At 51.2% G+C, this 14,975-nt stretch overlaps 1 protein-coding gene across 2 annotated transcripts in view; it reads left to right on the top strand.

Annotated features, from left to right (window-relative positions):
• Window positions 1–14,975, top strand: part of ITGA11 (integrin subunit alpha 11) — a 129,966-nt gene that overhangs the window by 78,484 nt on the left and 36,507 nt on the right. For both annotated transcript variants that reach the window (XM_055436940.2, XM_088839942.1), the window contains exons 8-11: window positions 1,121–1,265; window positions 1,590–1,755; window positions 3,279–3,349; window positions 13,462–13,606. In XM_055436940.2, the coding sequence (XP_055292915.2) occupies window positions 1,121–1,265; window positions 1,590–1,755; window positions 3,279–3,349; window positions 13,462–13,606 (527 nt within the window). The remainder of the gene's footprint in view (window positions 1–1,120; window positions 1,266–1,589; window positions 1,756–3,278; window positions 3,350–13,461; window positions 13,607–14,975) is intronic.

Genomic DNA, 14,975 nt, shown 5'->3' with positions numbered 1-14,975 from the left:
GAAAAGAATCTGATGCTAGGCGGGATTGAGGGTGGGAGGAGACAGGGACAACAGAGAATGAGATGGCTGGATGGCATCACCGACTCGATGGACATGAGTTTGAGTGAACTCCGGGAGTTGGTGATGGACAGGGAGGCCTGGCGTGCTTTGATTCATGGGGTCACAAAGAGTCGGACACACCTGAGCGACTGAATTGAACTGAACTGAAAGGTCTCCACCTGACCCTGAACTCCCCTCCCAGAACCACCCCCTCCCTTCTGCTTGCCCAAAGCAGCATGATCAGGACTTGAGAGGGGTTTTTTTAAGTCACTTTTTAAAGACAAGCAGATTTTAATGTTGCTCAGTTTCATAAAAAGAAATGAAATTGTGCCATTTGCAGAGACGTGGATGGACCTAGAGTCTGTCATACAGAGTGAAGTAAATCAGAGAGAGAAAAACAAATACATATTAATGCATATATGTATGTGGAATCTAGAAAAATGGTATAGATTAACTTATTTGCAAAGCAGAAATAGATACACAGATGTAGAGAACAAACGTATGGATAACGGGGGAAGGGGGGAGGGATGGATTAGGAGATTGGTATTGACATATATACACTACTATGTCTAAAATAGATAACTAATGAGAACGTACTGTAGAGCACAAGGGATGCTCTGCGGTGACCTAAATTGGAAGGAAACCCACAAGAGAGAGTGTATATGCATACATGTATGTATTTATATATGTATACTCAGGGACCAAACCCTATCTCTCACATTGCAGGTGGGTTTTTTTTACCAGCTGAGCCACAAGGGAAGCCCACAGAATGTATACATATAGCTGATTCAATTTGCTGTATAGCAGCAACTAACACAACATTGTAAAGAAACTATACTCCAACAAAATTTTAAAATTTTTTAAATAAATAAAGACAAGCAGATTTAAGACCTATCTAAGCAGCCAGCGGACAAGTAGTCTGGGTGTCTCAATCCAGCTTCTTCTTTGGTTTGAGGTTCCAACAGCTGTAGAGTTGCCGGGGGGCTTAACCCTGGCTCCCGTGGCCGCACCTCTGCAGGAGTTTGGGGGGGTGCCCCATCCCCACTTCCCTCTGTGACCCTCCCCTGTGCTTGGGTTCCAGCTCAGAGGCTTTCCAGAAGGGCGGAAGGAAAGGGGCCAAGAAGGTGATGATTGTCATCACAGATGGGGAGTCCCACGACAGCCCGGACCTAGAGAAAGTGATCCAGCAAAGCGAGAGGGACAACGTGACCAGATATGCCGTGGCCGTGAGTCCTGTCCTACCCATCCCGCCCTGCCTACCTTCTAGAGGCTTTGCCAGCAACCCCCTGGGGACTCTGTGGGTGAGGAGTGTTTTCTGGGCAGTGAACTACCCATCCAGGCCCTCAAATGGGCCTGTCCTTGTTACATCTTCACAACAGCTGTGGGTGTTTTCTTCCCTCCATTGCCAGGTAGGTTCTGAAACCTCAGAAACTGGAAAACACCTCCAAGCCTCCCAGCACCCTACCTTAGAGCAGTTGCTCCAGCCTACCCTGGGTGTGTGGAGGGTCTGTGCCATGTCCTGTCTGTCGCCCCTGCCCATTCCCTGGCAGGTCCTGGGCTACTACAACCGCAGGGGCATCAACCCAGAAGCTTTTCTGAATGAGATCAAATACATCGCCAGTGACCCTGATGACAAGCACTTCTTCAACGTCACCGATGAGGCGGCCCTGAAGGACATTGTCGACGCCCTTGGGGACAGGATCTTCAGCTTGGAAGGTGAGCACTGCTTCCTGAGAGGTGCTCATGCTCCTGGGCTCGTGTCAGGTGAAGCCCATGTGAGCAAAATCCAGCCCCACAGGGACTTCCCTGATGGTCCAGTGGTTAAGACTTCACCTTCCAATGCAGGGTTCCATCCCTGATCAGGGAGCTAAGTCCTGGCCAAAAAAACAGAATATAAACAACAGAAGCAATATTGTAACAAATTCAATAAAGACTTTAAAAAATGGTCCACATGAAAAAAAAAAAAAAATCCAGCCCCACAGGATGAGAGGGTTTAGAAGTCCTCCCTTCCTGATAAACCCCAGCGCTCCTGTGCTGGACGTGAGGCTCCACGCTTTCCAAACAACCTTGAAGTCTGGTTTTGCTGATAAGCTCCTCCTTTTACCATGGAGGTAACTGCAGTTCAGAGGGACTAAGTGACTTGCCAGAGCTCCCACCACTTGGGAAGGAATTGGGGTTTGAATGAGGGTTGCCAGATATAGCAAATATAAAATACAACATTTGTGGCAGACATACTAAAAAACCATTCACTGTTTGTCTGAATTTCAAACTTAACTGAGCATCCCGTATTTTATCTGGCAGCCTGAGCTGAGCCCAGCTGAGCCCAACTCCACAGCCTGAAACACTTACTCCGAGTCCTGCAGCCTCCCACCCCACCATTTTGCAAGGTTCCCTCAGACTGCCTCTCTCTTTATGATCCAAACTCCAGTTTTGATTTGCGCAGGGCTCCTTTGCACCATACATTGCTATAGGGGGGACCTTGCCATACTGGGTTCTCTTCTGACATATGGGAGGAGCGTCAAAAGAAAGAGAAGGCAGCATAGCATCCCAGAGCCTGAGCAGCCTGCTCTGCATTGGAAATGATGAGCTACAGACACAGGAAAAGAGAAAAACTAGCCCCCAGAAACAGTGATAAAGGAACAGAGAGTAGGGACCTGCGTTTGACCCTTACCCTAGAATTAAGCATCCAGATCAGTGATTTTATTCCCCAAATGGTCGCCTTATGTGATGAGAACATTGTCTATATCGACACGTCCGAGCCCCTCTGCGGGTAGGAGCTTTTGACACACATGGGATTCTTGTGCAAATCTGTGGTGGTGATAACTCTTCCTCCTAAGGGTCGATTTACAATTTGGGAACCATCCAGAGGCACCTGGAACCGAATCTGGTGAATAGTAGGAATGAACAAAGTGGGAAATTCCATTTCTTGCCAATAATGTAGATGATTTCTTTCCATGCACTTTTCTGGATCTTTCCCCTATGTTGACACTCTCATAGTATGCGTGCCCTGTAATATAAGGTGTCCCAATCCCTTTTCAGCAGGGTTGCTAATAATAAACCCATATGGCCACCTGGAAGGGGCCTGCTGTTGGGGTGGATGAGCTGGACTCAGACCTGGGGCCCTGTCTCACCTCACTGAAAGTGCTTCCAGGTCACAGGTGCTGGGGACTGAGCTGCAGACGTGTCTGGCGCTAAGAAGTCATGCATGCAGCTGACATCTTTCGGTCCCTCTGTTTCAGGCACAAACAAGAACGAAACCTCCTTCGGGCTGGAGATGTCACAGACGGGTTTTTCCTCTCACGTGGTGGAGGTAAGGATGGGTTTAGAGCTGCCCTCCCCCCGCTCACTCTTCTCAGCTCCCTAGGTCATTATCCTGCCATTCCTGGGCTCTCTCTCATCCCCCTTGCTCTCTTTCTTGGGGTTTCTCTGCCTCTCATCTCTGTGGCTAGAAGACGGACATCAAGATCATCAATTTACAGTTAGCTGTCTCAAGCCCTCTCTGTGCAGAGTGCTGGTGGGGACATGGCCCCCAGGACTAAGGGTCCTGTTTGGTCCACAGAGCCTTGTGTAAAAACTAGGCAAGAGTGGCAAAACCCCTTGCCTGGGCTCTAACAGTGCCCTGCATGCCCGAGGCAGCCTGTGAGGGGCCCAGCCCTGTGTCCATGTGGGCATAAGTCCCAAATGTGCTCCAGAAGGCGGCCCACAGGGGCCTCTCTGCATGCGGGCTCGGTGTCCCGTTGCTGAGGTCCCAAGCAGACCCGTGGTGTCACCAGCATTGTGCTATGTCTGGGGCATGTGCTTCACCTGGATCTGGTTCTCAAGATGGAGCTGAAACCTCACAGGATTGCCAGAGGGGCATATGCATGCGTGCTCAGTGGCTCAGTTGTGTCCTGCCAGGCTCCTCTGTCCATGGAATTTTCCAGGCAAGGATACTGGAGTGGGTTGCAATATCCTGTGCTAGTGGATCTTCCCAACCCAGGGATTGAACCCGCGTCTCCTGAGTCTCCTGCATTGGCAGGTGAATTCTTTGCCACTGAGCCCCCTGGGAAGCCTGCCAGAGGGGCAGAGGAGTCCATAGCTGTGAGCATGCTTTCCTTCTAGAGCTGTTTGGAGGCAGAGCCCTGGCTGAGAGTGCCTGTGGGGAAAGCCTGTGTTGCTGGTATCAGCACACGCCCCTGTGAGCACACTCCGAGCTGATAGGTGCCCTGGGTTTGTGCATCTGCTCTGCCCCGTTGGCCCCCTGGGAAGGGACCATGCCTCCCAATCTGCCAGAAAAGACCTATCAGTCCATCCCACTTCTGCATCACTTTCAATAACCCCCTGAATTCTCCCCACTCCTCTGTGAGGTGAACATAGCGGGGTTCCTTATTCCCAGTTTCCAGGTAGAGAAGCCACGTCCTGGGAAGGCCGAATGACCTGCGGAAGTGACACAAGTGAGAGAAATATTAGCCTCGTGCTTTTCCCCCACACTGAGCGGCTGTTCCATGAGAGTGGGTGGAATCTGAGGGGGGCCTGAGTCAGAGATCCCAGATCGGAGGGGAGAGGGGTGGATGCCCAGCACAGCGGGCAGCTGGACGGAAGTGCGGCTCACGCTCAGCGTTTCCTGAGCTGCATCTGGACTATCTCGTGCCCACTGAATACAGCAAGATATAAATATTACTCCTCTGTATTGACAGTAGTCGTGCAATATGTGCCAAGCACTTTAATTTTTTTCAGAAAATTTGTGCCTCATTCATGCTCAAAAACAGCCCTGCAGAGTCGGCAGATGGTAATAGTTGTCCCATTTTAGGTGGCCACGTTAGCCAATCTTTTCTGTGGTGGGCCCTGTGCTCTATCCCAGGAGGTACAGAGGCAAGAGCCCTCAGGAAGCTCCCAGTCTGAGGGTAAGAGGCTGCATACCAGGAGGGGCAAGGGCATCATTCATTCACACAGGTCAGGGATCAAGTTCTGTGTTCCAGCTGGACTAGCCCCGGACTCCTGACTCTGGGGTCAGGGCTAGTTAGAAAATGCAACAATGAAAATCAATTTCATTAAATCCAACAAACATTTGTCAAATGAGACTAAGATATCAAAAGGAAGCAGAATTTATTCTTGCTAAATAGGAGTCAGCCTGAAAACAATGCAGAACAGCAGTCCTGAACTTAGAGAATAAGATGACAAAATTACAGACTTCTGAGAACAGGTGTATAACTTCAGGAGGCCCGCTCATCCATGGAGCCCCTGTAGAGACTCCCTGATCAATGGGGAACCACGTGGACCCATCTAACACTTACCAAGGCAGCATGAGGGATTTCCCTGGTGGTCCAGTGGTTAAGACTCTACACTTCCATTATAGGAGGCACAAGTTTGATCCCTAATCAGGGAATTAAGATCTGCATGGTTTAGCACAAACAAAAACAGTCCTTGCCAAGGCCACGTGTGATCAGGATTTTACAGAAGGAAAGGCCCAGGCTAAGGGAAAGGAGATTCAGGGGAGGATCAGGGGAGTCTGGGGCTTGGACAGGCCCCTGAGGACAAGGATTTCAGCAGCCATGGGTGGCAGCAGGCAAGAAAAGAGAGGAAGTTATACTCACAGGACTGGGGGAAGGCTGAGCACACATGGGGGGCCAGCCCTGATGGAGGGGACAGCAAGAGAGAGAGAATGTCCTGTGTCTCCATCTTCCATTCCAAGGTCAGTTTTTGACCATCTCCCCTTGGGCCTGGCCATGTGTGAGGGGCTGGGATATATAGAGATGAGGGTAACATTTCAACTGACAGCAATTCACAGTCTAGTTGGGGAGAAAGACTCCTAAATGATAAGTTCAGTCTCCTGCTTCTAATACTGTGATCTGTGTGTGCCCAGAAATCAGGGACTTCAGAGAGAAGGAAGGTTAAGACAAGCTGCAGGGATTCAGGGAAGTTTAGATGAACCTTGACAATGGCCCAAGCAGCAGAGTGTGTCAAACAAAATGAGTTCTTGCAGGATCAATAGAGTTCCCCTGCTGCAAAGGGGAGACCAATAACTCAGGTCCTCAACTTGTTATTGAGGTCAAGGTCATCAGCTGCCTCCTGTAGCTTCCTCCACATGCTCAACTCTTGTTCTCTTCCCCTAACTGGAGAAACCCAGGAGGCATCTCCCCACTCCGTAGATAGAAACCCCAGTTCTTCTGTCACCCTGTCTTGTTTTCAAATGACAGACATCTGGAAGCTTTCATCTGATAAGACTTAGAAAAAGACAATGATTACATTTGAATTTGAGACTCTAAGACTTTTTAAATAATTGTTTAAATAAATAAAATCCTTCCAAATCCAAAGGATGGATGCAGTGATGGTGGCCTGTCTGGCACTGTGACTGGCCATTGGGTTGCTATTTTAGGGTACAGAGGTTTTCCAGTGCTAGGCTGGTCATGCCATCATAATTGGCCACAGTCGTCCTGTCCTTGGGAGTCCAAACCCACCGCTATCAGGATCAGTCAGACCTCTCTGGGGATTGGGGACAAGAAGGTCCAGCCTCTCAACTTTGCCCAGAACAGGTCCTGAGCCCAAGTGAGTACGTCTCTTGGGTGAACCTTGGGGCTCCATCTCCTCTGGAAACGCTCCCTAGACACCCTCAGGCAGCTGCTTCCTGCAAATGTGCTGAATCTTCAGTTGCCCTGGGCCTGTTGAGCTCTGTCAGAAGGAAGGATCCCTAGTCCCAAGGGAAGGACCCATAGAATGTTCACAGATGGCAGAGGAAAGGTTAGGTCTGATCACCTGGTCTGCTGTCATCTTACCTGGCAAGGAAAGCAAGCTTCAGGTTAGGAAGGGCAAAAGCAACAAGAGATAGAAAGGACTAGAGTCCCCGGGCCCCTGGATGAACCACAGCTCCAGGCCACAAGCATTACTACATTCCAGCAGGATGGCCAGAAATCAGAGCTGCTGGGAAAACCAGGGGCCCAGAGCTCCAGGAAACTGTAGTCCTGATTAGCCAAAAGGAGAAAGAATATTCTGGAAATTACTATCAGCAAAATTAGCTATGGATGCCTGGCCAAATTTTAGAATGGATTTGTAAGCCAATGGTTCCATTAGCATTTGGAAATGAATGTGAAGGTTGCTGAGAGCTAGAGTGTCTTCTATTAGTGCTGGCTGCTTGCTGAGGTGATGAACTCCCTGTCAATCCGGGTAACCAAGAAAAAGCTGCATGAACCTGCCAGAAAACTTGCAGAAGAGGTCCATAGCTCTCAGCCTATAATCCCCATGGGCCACAAGGGGAAGGTGTGGTGGAAGGAAGAGGACCATAAATAATTGATGCCCGTGGTGATGGCTCTCCTGCATTGCACTCCGTAAATTTCCCCAACACTGAAAGTTTACAGAAGGAAGCAGTTTTATTAGGGTGGACTTTATCTACACAAAAGACTTGGCCACTCACCCAAGATGAGAACAGAGTGTTTTTTCTTTAAACTACACATGATGGTCTAGGAGGACCAGCCTTAATTACATTTGAAACAGGCTGAGGCAGTGCGGGGTGGGGTGTGGGGTTACCCCTTAGACCAACAGCCCCAGCCACCCCCTGGCCTCTTCAGCCTGTGCCTTTTTCACCAGCCCTCCTGGGCTCATGGACAGGACAGCTATGGTTAGAGGTAATTATGTAAGGTTCTCAGCTGCTGAAGCCTTAAAATTGTCATCTTTCCTAAAGGTTTTGCATTTGAACTCGTTTTGCATGTCTTATTTAATCAAAAGTAGAAGAAACTCATCCATAATGATGAAATGAGGGGTTGACACCTAAAGGCTGTAAATGCCTTTTGAGCCCCCTTTTCCCCTAGATGGTGGATTCTTCCCCCGCCAGCTCTGGGGCAGGCAGCCAGGGCTGCCCCCATGAGGCCAAGGCCTGCTGCCATGCTGTTCTGAATTCTTTGCAAGTTGACCCCTGGTGGCAGGAAACATTTCTGTACTTTGAGGTCCTCAGAAGCCCAGCCACAAGTCCTCAGGCTGTGCCCTGGTGCCCAACACCCCACTCCTGGCCATTGTTCCAGGACCTCTGAGTAGAAACAACCATCTCTCTGATCTGGAATGAAGAGTCAAGTAAGAGCATGCCCTTCAACCCCCCGCCCGCTCCTCACTGCCCCAGCCTACGGCTTTCAGCCCCATGAATGGTGCAGGGCCCCTCCCCACAGAAAGACTGCAGTCCCATTTCTGGGTCTTTCCTGCCCAACCCCATCTCAGCCTCCAGGCACTGATCCCTTCCTCAGGCTCCACTAGGCTTGTTGAAAACATCTTCTACCGAGAGAATCTGAGCAACTAGTAAAAGCAATCATCCACCCTCTTAACAATGTATTTGCCTTAGACGGTGCTCTTGGGGACAGAGTCCTGACCTCCCTACGACCATTCTGGCAATGGCCACGTGGGCGAGGAAGCCGAGGAGAGCCTGGGGGAGGAGACCAGCACTCCGTGCCCTCCAGGTGGTCTCCCTGTGAACAGGACCACCGTGGGCCACCTCCATTGGCCCCACAGCCCTGCCTCTCCAACATCAGGAACTGGTGTCATCCGGTGTCCTCATTCCATTTCTACCAGGCCAGAGGGGAGCTCTGTTTGGCTGTGTGGCCTCAGACAAATCCTTTTGCCTCTCTGAACTTCAACCTTTGAGCTGATGTCTGAAAAACATGTGTGGAATTGAATCTTGAGGCCTGGAACTGGAAGTGTGCCTTTTGAGACTTCCTAATAAGTCGGAGAAGGCAATGGCAAGCCACTCCAGTACTCTTGCCTAGAAAATCCCATGAATGGAGGAGCCTGGTAGGCTGCAGTCCGTGGGGTCGCTAAGGGTTGGACACGACTGAGTGACTTCACTTTCACTTTTCACTTTCACACATTGGAGAAGGAAATGGCAACCCATTCCAGTGTTCTTGCCTGGAGAATTCCAGGGATGGGGGAGCCTGGTGGGCTTCCATCTTTGGGGTCACACAGAGTCGGACACGACTGAAATGAGTTAGCAGCAGCTGTAGCAGCAATAAGTCAAGGAGGGCTTCTCAGGTGGCTCAGTGGTAAAGAATTCGCCTGCCAAAGCAGGAGACTTAGGTTCAGTCCCTGGGTCCAGAAGATCCCCTGGAGAAGGAAATGGCAACCCACTCCAGTATTCTTGCCTGGGGAATTTTATGGACAGAAGATCCTGGTGGGCGACAGTCTGTTGGGTCACAAAAGAGTCAGGCATGACTTAGGGACTAACCAACAAAGAAATCAAGGAAGGTTTTCTTAAAATCCTTTCCTAACTCTGCCATGTACCCACCCATCCCCTCAGCAGGTCACCCCCTCCTGTGGGCCCTCAAAATAGGCTGTTCTGGCCTCTGTCAGATCACTCCTCACAGACTCATCTGGAGGTCCAACTTGACTGTGAGATCTGAGGACCCCTGTTTCCCTGGAAGTATTTTATGGCTGAATTAATGAATGAGAGGAACTAATATGAATGCAGTCCTTGTTGGCTGCCAAGCACCCTGCTAAGGATTCAGAATGCTAGTTCTCACAACTATTTACAGAACTACAGAATAGTCTCAGAACTATTTACAGCTGAGGACTCTTAGGCTAGGTGAAAGAGAGGAACTTTCCCAAGGTCACACAGCTGGAGGCTTTGGAGCTCGAAGTGGAAATCGAATGTCTGACACCAGAGATCACGGTCTAATTCCAGGCCTGGGATTACTCAGCCTACTGACCATATGGGCTGGGTACTTCTTTGCTGCGAGGCTGTCCTGTGCGTCATAAGTAGTCAGCAGCACCCCAGTCTCTACTCACCCCCCCAACACCACCCTGGGCTGTAACTACCAAAGCTGACTTCAGGCATTAATAAATATTGCCTGGGGGCTAAGCCACCCCCAGCTGGGAACCACTGTTCTAGACTACGTGGCTTCCTGTGCTGGGCATGTGGCCTGACCCTGGCTGGGGACAGGAACACGGAGTTTGGGGAGATCTGGTCACACACCAGGGAGCACTCAGCTGAGGTGGGAAGGTAATTCTGCTGCAGGACTGGTCAGAGGACAGCTGAGAGCTGAGCTGGCAGGATCCAATCGTGAGGGCTCAGGCAAGTACAGGTACAGGTCCTCCTCAGGGAGGGCACACACTTGGCCTTAGATCTTCTGGGGGCCACCAAGCCCATATCCTCATTTCTGCACAGAGCCAGGAAGGTTAGCTGCCACCCAGGCACACCCTGGGCATATGTGGTGGAAGCCCCGGAAACCTTGCAGGGAAGGCGGCCATAAGTGAGGGAGCCAGTGCCAGGCCTGGAGCGGGGAACACGGAGCTTTCCCACGACGCCCTTCTGTTTGTTTTCCAGCTGGGCTTGAATGCCTGGCTTCTACTATCAAATCTTTGGCCCTTTCTTCCGTCCCATGCTTCCAGATTTTTTCCAAACTCAAAAAAAGGTCTGGGTTTTCCCAACTGGGAAAAGATGGTGACCACCTGAGGTTTGCCTTGGTGGCCTGGGCTTGCCCTCTCAGCCAGCCCGCTCCTCACGGGGCACCCTGTCTGCAGCAGGGCCCCAGGAGACCCTGCTCAGGAGAGGGCCTCCCACTGGGAGCACAAGCCTGCCTGCAGCCACTGCCGGGGTGGCCTGGCACAAGGCGCGGGCCCAGAAACCCTCAACGCCCCAGTGCCGCTGAATGCAGAAACTCCGGTGGAACTTCTAAGCCCCACGTGTGGTGAGTCAGCATCAGGTCTCCCCCAGCTGAACCCCAGGCACCCAGTTAAGCCAGGCCTTCTCAGTACATCACAGAGGTTTCCAGCCATCTGCAAAGCCAAACATTCATCTTCAAAGGCCTCCCCAGGAAGCAGACTGGCCTGCTGTCATATTGAAAGCAGAAGCTAGGGGCTTCTGGGGAAGCCAATGAGCATTTTTTTCCTCTGACCAACTCCATCCCAGCCCTGCCACTGACTTGCTGTGTGACCTCAGGCAACCCCCTTTCCCTCTCTGAATCGTGGGCGCTCATTATTCTAGTGCAGATAATAACTGTCCTGCTGGTCTCCCACAAATGGGTGACTGGATGAGAAAGGATCTTGCCAAGAATGGAGCACACCCGAGAGTGAGGAATGCTGGCAGCAGTCTCTGAGGCCCTGGCCCAGATCCTGGCCCCGACAGATTGTCAGACTCTCCCAGGCTGAAGCACCCAGAGTAGGAGAGAGAAAGCTAATGAGAAAATGCAACATCAAACACAACCAAGCACATCAGACTCACCCAAGAGAGGCTTATTTATAGCTGTAAAAACATCCTGTCTGAACAGTCAGTTCAACCTCTAAAATATTAGGACTTTAATCCTTGTATATGATCAGCTTTACTCTTGAAAGTGAAACCTTGGCAATGAGAAAAGGAAGCATAGCCTATTACAGTTCCCAATCTTGCCTCCTCCACTACCAGTAATGAAATCAGTGCTGAGGCCTCTGCCTGTGTGTTCAGTTATGGCTCTGTTGTCCCCAGGCCAGAGTCACATTTTTCTGTTGGTCCCCTGTCTTTGGTGATAGTGGTTTGGTCGTTTGGTTGTGTCTTTCTCTTTGCGAGCCCAAGGACTATAGCTCACCAGGCTCCTCTGTCCATGGAATTTTCTAGGCAAGAATACTAGAGTTGGTAGCCATTTCCTTCTCCAGGGGATCTTCCCCACCGAGGGACGGAACCTGGGTCTCCAGCCTTGCAGGCAGATTCTTTACCAACTGAGCCACCAGGAAAGGAGAAATTCAGTACTCTGGGCACCAATGGTGGGGAAACCTCAAATTCCACCCACCAGCTGGGTTGAAGGAGGGCTTAGTGGGAGAGAGATGACTTCACCAGCTTGTGCTTTAACATTCCAAAGCTGGGAGGCAAAGCCAGGTGCCCCTGGCTCGTGATCACCAAGGTGACCCAGGAAGGGGGCCCCTCCTGCTTCCACCCCCTCCTCAGCACCTCATTGTCCCTAGTCACTGCTCTCCCTCTTCTGAGTGCTTGCTGTTCATCTTCCTGTGTCCACTAGTTGTGTGGATGGTTGAGGGTGGGCATAGAGTTCAGGGGCAGCCCAGAGAGTGAATAGACCCAGTCCAGTCCCCCTGAAATGACCCTGGAGGCCTCCCCTCAGGGAGCCAGAGCTCCCCATCTTCCTGCCCAGGCATCGGAGCATCTGCTTACCCTGTAATTAAAGACAAGCTCCTGTCCTTGAGGTGCTGGCTGCCACAGACGTGGCCCTGGCTTACCTGTCTAGCCTCATGTTGAACCACCCTGCTCTTCTCACTCGGGGCTCCAGCCCCATCGAACAGCTTTCAGTTCCTTGAAGCCAAAGTCTCTGAACTGTCTCCAGCCTCAGGGCCTTTGCACAAATTATTTCATCTCTCCAGGTGTCTGGGTAAGTAAGCATCACTTGCTCAAAATGCTTTTCCTGAGCACCAGCTCAATCTAAATTCAATCTCACCCCAGGATTTATCACAGCCCTCAATGTGTGGCAGTTATCACGGTTTGCAAGTGTTATGTTTATTTGCGTATGTATTTTAGTGTCTGTGAGCTCTGTGGGGGCAGGGATAGTATCCCCAGCACTAAGTAAGTGTCTGACCTAAGACAGACACACAGTGAATTTGTACTGAACAAATGAAGAAGTAGCGTTTACAGACAGGAGAGCAACTCAGACACTGCGAAGGAGGAAAAGCACAGGTTGTGTGCATGCTAAGTCGCTTCAGTCGTGTCAGACCCTGTGCCACCCCGTGGACTGTAGCCTGCCAGGCTCTTCTAGCCAGGGGATTCTCCAGGCAAGGATACTGAAGTGGATTTTCCATTTCTTCCTCCAGTGGATCTTCTCAACCCAGGGATCAAACCCACGACTCTTACCATTTCCTGCTTGGCAGGCATGTTCTTTACCACTAGTGCCACCTGGGAAGCCCAGAAAAGCATACGTGCACCACTTGAAGGGGGCTTCCCTGGTGGCTCAGCTGGTAAAGAATCTGCCCGCAATGCGGGAGATCTAGGTTCGATCCCTGGGTTGGGAAGATCCCTTGGAGAAGGGAAAGGCTACCCACTCCAGTGTTCTGGCCTGGAGAATTCCATGGACTATATAGTCCATGGGGTTGCAAAGAGTTGGACACGACTAAGCGACTTTCACTTTCATCACTTAAAGGAGTGTCAGAAGGAAGGGATGGCGACAAGGGATTTGCTAGAGAGGTTCTGAAGCCTGGAATGGAATGCAACTTTGGTCCTGGATTTGGAGCTTGTTTCTAGAACATTCCTTGTTTCCTAAGATCCCATGCTTGGGATCAGCTTGACCCACTTTATCCTAAGAATGGAGTGGGGCAAGAAAGCCCTCAGCTCCTGTTAAAGTCAAGAATCCTGGTTGGAAGTTGGGCCATTAACGAACTGGGCAGGAGGTGCCAGATGGGGCACGCGGATGCTTCATGGTGTGGATGTGGGGCAGCTTCCTGGCCAGGGGCACCCCGGGGGATATGAGCTGATGTGCACCCCCTCCCTGATGTCAGGACGGGATTCTGCTGGGAGCCGTGGGTGCTTATGACTGGAACGGAGCTGTGCTAAAAGAGACCAGCAGCGGAAAGGTCATTCCTCTCCGTGAGTCTTACCTGAAGGAATTCCCTGAGGAGCTCAAGAACCACGGTGCCTACCTGGGTAAGTGTCAGGGCTGAGGGGTGGCTGGTGGGCGGTGGGCCAGGAGAGGATTTGGGGGTCCAGAACATGCTCAAACACGAGACGAGGGGCTTGTCCGTGCATCGTCTGTGCTGAGCCAAGCACAGTCAAGAGTCATTGCCTCTCCAGGCTGGCATCCAGCACGCCCAGCACCATGCCTGGCTCATCATGGGCTCTCCATTAATAGCTAGAATAAATCAGGGTCCCCAAGCCAGGCCGTGGCCCAGGCCATGCCGCAGGAGGCGAGAAAGCAAGCGAAGCTTCGTCTGCCATTCCCCATCTCCCCCACCGCCCCCATCCGTGGAAAAATTGTCTTTCATAAAACTGGTGCCTGGTGCCAAAATGAATGCAGACTGCCAGAATAAATGACAAGCAATCTGACCTGAAATTGTTTCCACTGATGCCTCTAGACCCTCCGGCAGCTGTTGGTATGTTTTCAGAATTGAGTGCAGGAAGTCTGCCTCCCCAAGGCAAAAATGCAAGTTGAGGATGTGCTCAGTTCAGATCAGTCGCTCAGTCATGTCCAAATCTTTGCGTTACAATCAAGGCAGAAGTCATCTCCCATTAAGCACCTTAGTGTGAGTGAAAGTCGCACAGTCGTGTCCGACTCTTTGCAACCCCATGGACTATAGAGTCCATGGAATTCTCCAGGCCAGAATACTGGAGTGGGTAGCCTTTCCCTTCTCCAAGGGATCTTCCCAACCCAGGGATCGAACCCAGGTCTCCTGCATTGCAGGCAGATTCTTTACCAGCTGAGTCACAAAGGAAGCTAACCTTAAGTACCTTAGAAGTGAAGTGAAGTCGCTCAGTCATGTCCGACTCTTTGCGACCCCATGGACTGTAGCCTACCAGGCTCCTCCGTCCGTGGGATTCTCCAGGCAAGAGTACAGGAGTGGGTTGCCATTTCCTTCTCCAGGGATCTTCCCAACCCAGGGATCAAACCCGGGTCTCCCGCATTGGAGGCATACGCTTTAACCTCTGAGCCACCAGGGAAGGTGGTCGTAAAAAGAAAAGTGTGAGTCATTGACCTGATGGTGACAGGTCCCAGCTGTGAGACCCTAACCATAGGCCAGTCACCTCCAGCTTTGTAGGAGAGAGCCTCTGCCATTCATGCAGAAAGGGTAAGGGCTCCCATTGTCTGTAACTCTTCCTAAGTTTCTGAACCGAGTCTACCAGCTGTGAAGTTATCACCATTGCAGCCTCAGACCCCACTTCTCCGTGAACTAAGTTGGCAGTGGGCCTCTCCATGATGGGAAGGTTGTTCCTCCTCCCAGAAGACCCTTCATGAGGCCCAACCATGGTCCCTCCTTGGGTGGGAGTCCGGAGGGAGCGCCTTTCTGCTCCACCTCTC

The sequence above is a fragment of the Moschus berezovskii genome, chromosome 9 (assembly GCF_049115385.1).
Source record: "Moschus berezovskii isolate FMDL1 chromosome 9, NW_MosBer_1.0, whole genome shotgun sequence".
Lineage (NCBI taxonomy): Eukaryota > Metazoa > Chordata > Mammalia > Artiodactyla > Moschidae > Moschus > Moschus berezovskii.
This window is presented reverse-complemented; position numbering and strand designations above follow the sequence as displayed.